Genomic DNA, 6,408 nt, shown 5'->3' on the forward strand with positions numbered 1-6,408 from the left:
AACATGCGCTCAGTGTGTGATAACCTTTTATCCATGTGCCCACATTCCGGAGGAAGTTAAAAGCCCATGAATTCCTCACCTTCTTGACCCATAGTGCAAACTGGATAACAGCAAGTACCCTTAGTCAGAGGACCCATGTTTAGGTAAGGAGCTGCAAAGGGGAAGAATATAGCCACGACCACGTGCCACCCGAACCAGGGTAAACTAGACCACATAGTGCTGCCTAACAAGGTTCCTATATCCAGCACACAAAATTAAGTTATCCAGGAACTGTTATTCCTTTTTCACCCCTTTCTCTTGATGCCCTCAGGCCCCACAGTGGGCGCCAAGATCTGTCTTGGTTTGAAAGACAGGTGTCTGCCAAGGAAGGCAGGAGTCTCCCTTGAAGTGAAAAAAAAAATGCAACCCCCGTCCCTCCAAATTATTATAATTTTGAAATTAAGGGGCTTTCAGGCAAAGATATGAGGAACAGGAATAACAGTTCTTTACTATTATATATCTATATGTGTATAACAAGGCAAACAAACAACAACAACTATGGCAGTAACAGCAAACAATCACAAACCCAGTCCCAGTCTTCTCGGCTGTCAGGCCCTTTCCCCTTGGGTGCAGTTCCGCTTGCCGCCGGCAGGGGCGCGGGGGGGGGCCCCGCGGAAAAAAACCCCGCGGCGGCAGGGGGCGCTCCGGAGCGAGCTCGGGGAGCACGCGGCACCGGTGCCCTGGGATCCCGGGAAGGGATGGGACAAAGGAGCTTCACAAACCCCTGGGCAGCCGATCCCGGTGTCTGGCCGGACCCTCGGGAACAGCAGGCTGGAATGGCAGGGGCGAGCACAAAACCCAGGTGGCAGACAAGAAGTATCGAACTCAGGAGCTGCGGCGGGAACCCCGGAGGTCTCGGCAGGCAGGGAGTGCGGGGCTACAGAGTAGCGAAGGCTCGAAACAACAGCAGGAGCAGGGCGGCTGCAGCCTGGCTCCCAGCGGGGCGCTGATGAATTCCTTCCAGCCTCTCTCTCTGTCCAAAACACTGAGAACTAACAGCCCACAAGCCCAGGTGACAAAGAGTAGCTTTTGGACCCCTCCCTCAGTGGCCAGGTCTTTTGTTTCTCCCAAGCACCCTGCAATTTGTCGCCCCAGCAACATATATGGGAAAAATTCCTTGAGAGAAAAAAGGGAACAGAAGGGGAACTCCCAAAACCCCAACACCCTTCCCCATGACAAGGGTCTGGAACTGGATGCTCTTTAAAATCCCTTCCAACCCACACCATGAAGGGGTCTATGATTCTGTGAATTCTATGAATTCTATGATTCTGTGAATATTTGATATCAAAAACCCAATGAGCAGAAACTTCCCCCGTGCTCTCGCTACATCCTACCCAAGACCTCACTGCTTTTGGAGATGACTCAAACCCTTCCCTCTCCCAGTCAAAGAGGACACAACCACACAAGAAAAGACCAGGCTTTTTTTTTTTTCTTTAACAGAGATTCTTTTGTCATTTTAATTTCATCTCGGTATGTGATTTCTGACAGTGTGTCAGCATCTCCTGCTGGGTCAGCCATCTCCAGACCCTGCTACATTCAGTGTCAGACCGGATGGTGGTGACGAGCCAGTGTTTTGAGCCTCACAGTCACTTGCACGTCTTTACAGGTTGTCGCTTACATCGTTTGTGAACAGCAGCACAAAAGGACACAACGCATGAAAACGAGTGTAGGGATGAGGTGAGGGCCAAGCTGAAGGCCTGACCCCAAGGAGAACTTTCCCCAGGTTCCCACAGGTCTGGCAGGGATGAAGCCAAGCACAGGGTGGGAAAGGCAGGGCTGTCTCTCCTTTCTGCTTCCCCCAAGGGCTGGTGGCTTGGGCTGCAGCATTTCCCAGTGCCAGGACAGCAGCTCACACCGGCCTAGCACCCAGATTTGAGGGTATGGGATGGGGTCACTGGTGGAGGCAGGCTGGGCCCTGATGGGGAAGGAAAAGGTGATGTGGAGAAGCATGGCTGAGCCCTGATGGACTGGGATGTCCACCAGCTCCAGCAGCATGTCCACCCTACACTGACCTCCTGGACACTTCCAGCAGTGGGGACGGGGCCTGGTCACCATGCTGCCCCCATCAGTCTGCTGGCAAAAAGCAGGTTTCTGGACCCAGCTCTGCTTTGTGTTTCAACTGCACCTTGAAACCAGTGGGGCAACCTGAGAACACCAAGAATAACCAACCCCAAAACCTAAATCTATCGCCTGAAATGAACTGATGCTCCTTCCCTGCCACTGGGCTTTTGCAACCTAAACATAACGTTTATAAAAAGTAAATTATTTCCTCTTATAACTTAAGTGCATTGAGTATTTCCTTAAATATGGTTCACACTGAAAATAAAGTTACTTTTGCTGTACAGTAAATTTTTGATAGAAATAAACTTTGTTGATACAATCTGGCAGGTGTGGCTGGGGGGGGGGACCAGCCACACGGCTCTGCACACACACACGTGCGTGCCCACACAACACACACATCCACACACACAGCCCTGTCCTCGGGGACAGGGACAATGTCAGGGGTTTCTAGCTTTCTATATTCGCATGGGAACATCTATCTTCAAAGTCCCTATGTTTATGCAGCAAGTGCTCAAACTGGTTGAGGGAACAGAGGGGAAAAAACAAACCCTGCAGCAACGTTCCCCCTCGTGTTTCCCCAAAGCGCTGTCAGCTTTTCAAATTTCAAAGCCCGGCTGATGCTGCAGGCTTTCCCCATGAAAATCAGCAGTTTGCTCTTTCTAAAGGTGGGATACAGCACTAGGATGCTCCTACGGGAGAATCCCCCTCCCCCTGCTGAAATGAGGAATTTGTGTCCCCGTTTGAAATTTGAAAATTCACCAGCCAGCTGCAAAAACCACTCCTGTCCCTAATCCTAGGCTCCTAAGAGAAACACGAAACTATGCAACCCATAACTTAACTCGCTCCTTGGGAATCCCAAGCTACAACATATTTGACGGCATCCCAGCAGTGTTGCTCCCCTCCCTCCCAGCCCCGGGAGTTCTTCAGCCCCTCCTGGGGCAGCGCAGCAGCCGCCCCGTGCCGGGGACCATGCTGCGCTCAGGAGGTGAAGTAGGAGTTCTGCATGGAGTACAGGTGGTCGATGGGGTTTCCCACTCGTGCCTGGAGTGGCCCAGTGTCCGCCGTGCCAAGGAAGCAGTCCCCCAGGTTGCTCAGTGAGGTATCGTCGCTGTCCAGGTCGTGGAAGAGGGGCTCGGCACCTTGGGAAGCAGGGAAGGGACAGAAGGGGTTCAGCGCCTGCTTTCTCCTCCAGCACCTCGACAGTGACTGGTACCCCCAGCTTTTGTAGCATAAGGTATTTAGGGGTGAGGGGACCCCTCCCCCCCCAGCCCAGCATGTCTTTGAAGGAGAGAAGGCAAGAGACCAACCCCAGAGCCCTACCGTAGGGGTGCATGTGGTCTCCGGGCATCTGGGGCGGGGGGAGCCCTTGCCGGAAAGGGTCAGAGCCGTAGACACTTTGCTCCATGCCCAGCAGCTGCTGGGGCGGGGGCAGGGTGGGGTAGGGGTTCAGCATCCCCTCCAGCCCTGTGCCGCCGCCGCCCTTTGTCTGGGCTGCAAGATAAGATCAAGTCATCAGCGCAGTCAGACTGCTGCTTTTTGGGTGGCCGAGCTCCACTGGGAAGCCTGGAGAGGGCTGGGAAATAGGGAAACCCCAATTGTGAGGGGGTACCTGAGCTCAAGCGCTGTGTGTTTTGCTGGTCCTGCTGCTGCTGCTGCTGCCTCCTGGCGAGCTTCTTCATCTGGGAGAGAAGCAAGGGAAGAAACGGAATGAAATCATCCCCTGTCCAAAGCCAGGAGGGAGGGAGCCCCAGCAATGGATGCTGGCACCCCTTGTAACCCACCTTTGCTCGCTGGTTCTGGAACCAGACCTGCACCACACGGACACTCAGCCCTGTCTCTGCTGCCAGTGTCTCCCGCACCTGGGAGAGAAGAGTGACAGTGGTGTCCCAGCCCATTCAGCTTTTCAGGGGGACTTTAGGAAGGGTCAGATCAGCCAGGGCAAGTCCTTGCCCAGCACCCAGGACATCCCCAAGGGCTGGAGGCAGCTGGGCACAGGCCCTTCTCCCCATACCTTCCTGCAGGGCTTGGAGGAGACCTCAAACGATGCCTTGAATGCCCTCCGCTGCTGCGTGGTCAGGATGGTCCGCGGCCGCTTGGGCCGTTTGTGATCCTTCCCATCCTCAGTGCCCTTCCCTGAGGCCTGGCCCAGTTTGCAGATGCTGTCCTCATCATCACTTTTGCCTAAGGAGGGAAAATAAGCAGGTCCTTTACAGACAACAAGCCACACACACCATTTCCATGTTCAAATAATCTGGGAAATTTAAAACAAGCTGGTGTTGGTGGGGATCTTGTTGTGAGTTATGTGTGAGAAGCTGAGGTTTGGGGCTGGCTGCCCCATGGCAGCTCAGAGAGTGGGGAGAGCTACTGTCACTTGAAGTCTCTGACTGCTCAGCCAGCAGATGTGCTTTTGGGTTCTTCTTTTCCCCAAATCTGAGCAGCTGCAATGTGAAACCCTGGGACAGCTGATTTTCCTTCCATCAGACCAAAATCTCTGCTTGTTCCACAGGAATTTCCAGCCAGGCCACAGCTGGGGACACATCTGGGCAGACACAAAGGTCACATCCACGTGAGGCAACAGCAATCATCAAGGACCACTGTGCCCCTGGGGCTGCTCCCCAGCCCAGTGGGAGATAGAGACTGGGTCCCTCTGCCCAGACAGCCCAGGCTGGGGGAGATCAGGGTGATGGCTGAGCAGGGATGCTCAGAGAGGGCAACGTTAGCCAAGAACCCCTCACAAACCCCTCCTGATCTGCTCTACCACAGAGGACAACTCCCTTCAGAGCACAGACTTTTAATCACACATAATAAGGGGCACCTTTCTGCCTGTGTTTTCTTCTTTCTGTGGAGTTTTAAATGTCCCTGGACAGAAATCCAGGGTCTGTCAGCCTTCACCCCTCAGGTACTCACTGTGATGTGCTGCTCCACTGCATTCCCAGGCAGCAGGGTGTATCCCCCTGCTGCCCTCCGCCACTCAGGGCATGCAGCCTTTGGGCAGGAACTGCTCCAGGAAAGTGGACAATGCCTCTTCCCAGCTCTCCTCATGTACTGCATCTCCACTGTGCTGATGACCTCGCTTGCTCAGCCCGTGTGGAAGGGCTGTGATGCAGGTTTGGCACAGCACGTCCTTCCCTCTCACTGGCTATAAATCACATGCAGCCTTTTCCAGAAATTTCCTGCACTGTTCATCTGGGAATCGATAATGGAGCTGAGGTGCTGGTTTGATACGGATGCAAGATGCAAGGCTGTGCAAGATGCAAGTCCATCCCAGGGCTGCTGTGGCTCGGGGAGATGGGGATGCACCAAGGAGTGAGCCTGGCTCAGAGTAATTCATGATGAAAACGGGCCAGGTCAAACCCCATGGCAAGAGCTAACACGGATCATACACACCAGAAAAGTTTCAATCCAATGGGAGCCCAGGTGGGAACGGGGAAAGACAGGAGCAGATCTCCAGGGTGAGGGGAGGCAAAGATCCCAGGGGAGCAGCAAGAATGCTGTCAGGCACCAGTTACCTCCTCCCTCTACACTACGGGGCTCTCTCCTGGGTTCCAGTCAATACAGACACCTTCCCTGTGAGTGGGCTGGGAGGGATGGGACAGGGAGAGCTCTTCATGCTGGCAGTCCCCAAACAGCTAGGAGCTGGGTCTGGCCCCCAGGAATCAGAGCCTTGCTGCTGCTCGAGCTCCCTGTTCACTCACAACACGACCACAACATGCCCACACCAACAGGAAAGACAAACTGCTGTTTCCTTGCATGCCCAGCCCGAGGGATGTCTCTCTGCTGTAGGTGTGAGAGCCCCAGCAAGGTGTGAGAGGCCCAGGCTGTGGAGTCTCTGATGGCTGATGGGGCTGAACAGTGGCTGCTGCCTCCTTCTCAGCGCCAGCTCAGGCAAGGTCTCGGCCAAGCTTCTGGCTTTCCTGAAATCTGGAGGAGTTTAATTTTGATGGAAAGGTGGAGATTTTTACATATCGTCAGAGAAGGAATGTCGACTGGTGCCTGAACCTGTTTGCACCCCAGCATGAGGTGCGCCCCACTCCCCTCCAGTCCAGGAAGGGCAGAGCCCAGCATGGCAGAGCCACAGGCTCATGGGCTCCATCAAGTCTGTGATGCTCAAAACCCACTCCAAGGGGGAAAACCCGCTCAGAGCAGCCTCTCCAAGCCCTCCCCCTTCCAACACCTGCTCCCCAAATCCCTCCCAGTGTCAAAGGGAAAGAAGGAAAAGTGAAGCTGGATTTGGCGGGGTATTACTTTTAATTAACTCTCCCTTTCAAGCCTTTCCTCTCTGAGGAGGGGGGAGAAATTAATGAGTGT

The 6,408-nt window shown here is 54.2% G+C and overlaps 1 protein-coding gene across 1 annotated transcript in view; it reads right to left on the reverse strand.

Annotated features, from left to right (window-relative positions):
* Positions 1-1,330: 1,330 nt before the first annotated feature.
* The window catches only part of LMX1A (LIM homeobox transcription factor 1 alpha), a 44,749-nt gene continuing 39,671 nt past the window's right edge, over positions 1,331-6,408 (reverse strand). Inside the window, exons 6-10 of the mRNA XM_017729567.1 lie at positions 4,112-4,281; positions 3,882-3,959; positions 3,710-3,779; positions 3,421-3,591; positions 1,331-3,239 (exon numbers count right to left, since the gene is read on the reverse strand). Of these exons, the coding sequence (XP_017585056.1) occupies positions 3,079-3,239; positions 3,421-3,591; positions 3,710-3,779; positions 3,882-3,959; positions 4,112-4,281 (650 nt within the window). The 3' untranslated portion in view covers positions 1,331-3,078. The remainder of the gene's footprint in view (positions 3,240-3,420; positions 3,592-3,709; positions 3,780-3,881; positions 3,960-4,111; positions 4,282-6,408) is intronic.

This window comes from Corvus brachyrhynchos, unplaced genomic scaffold (genome assembly GCF_000691975.1).
Source record: "Corvus brachyrhynchos isolate BGI_N302 unplaced genomic scaffold, ASM69197v1 scaffold101, whole genome shotgun sequence".
NCBI lineage: Eukaryota > Metazoa > Chordata > Aves > Passeriformes > Corvidae > Corvus > Corvus brachyrhynchos.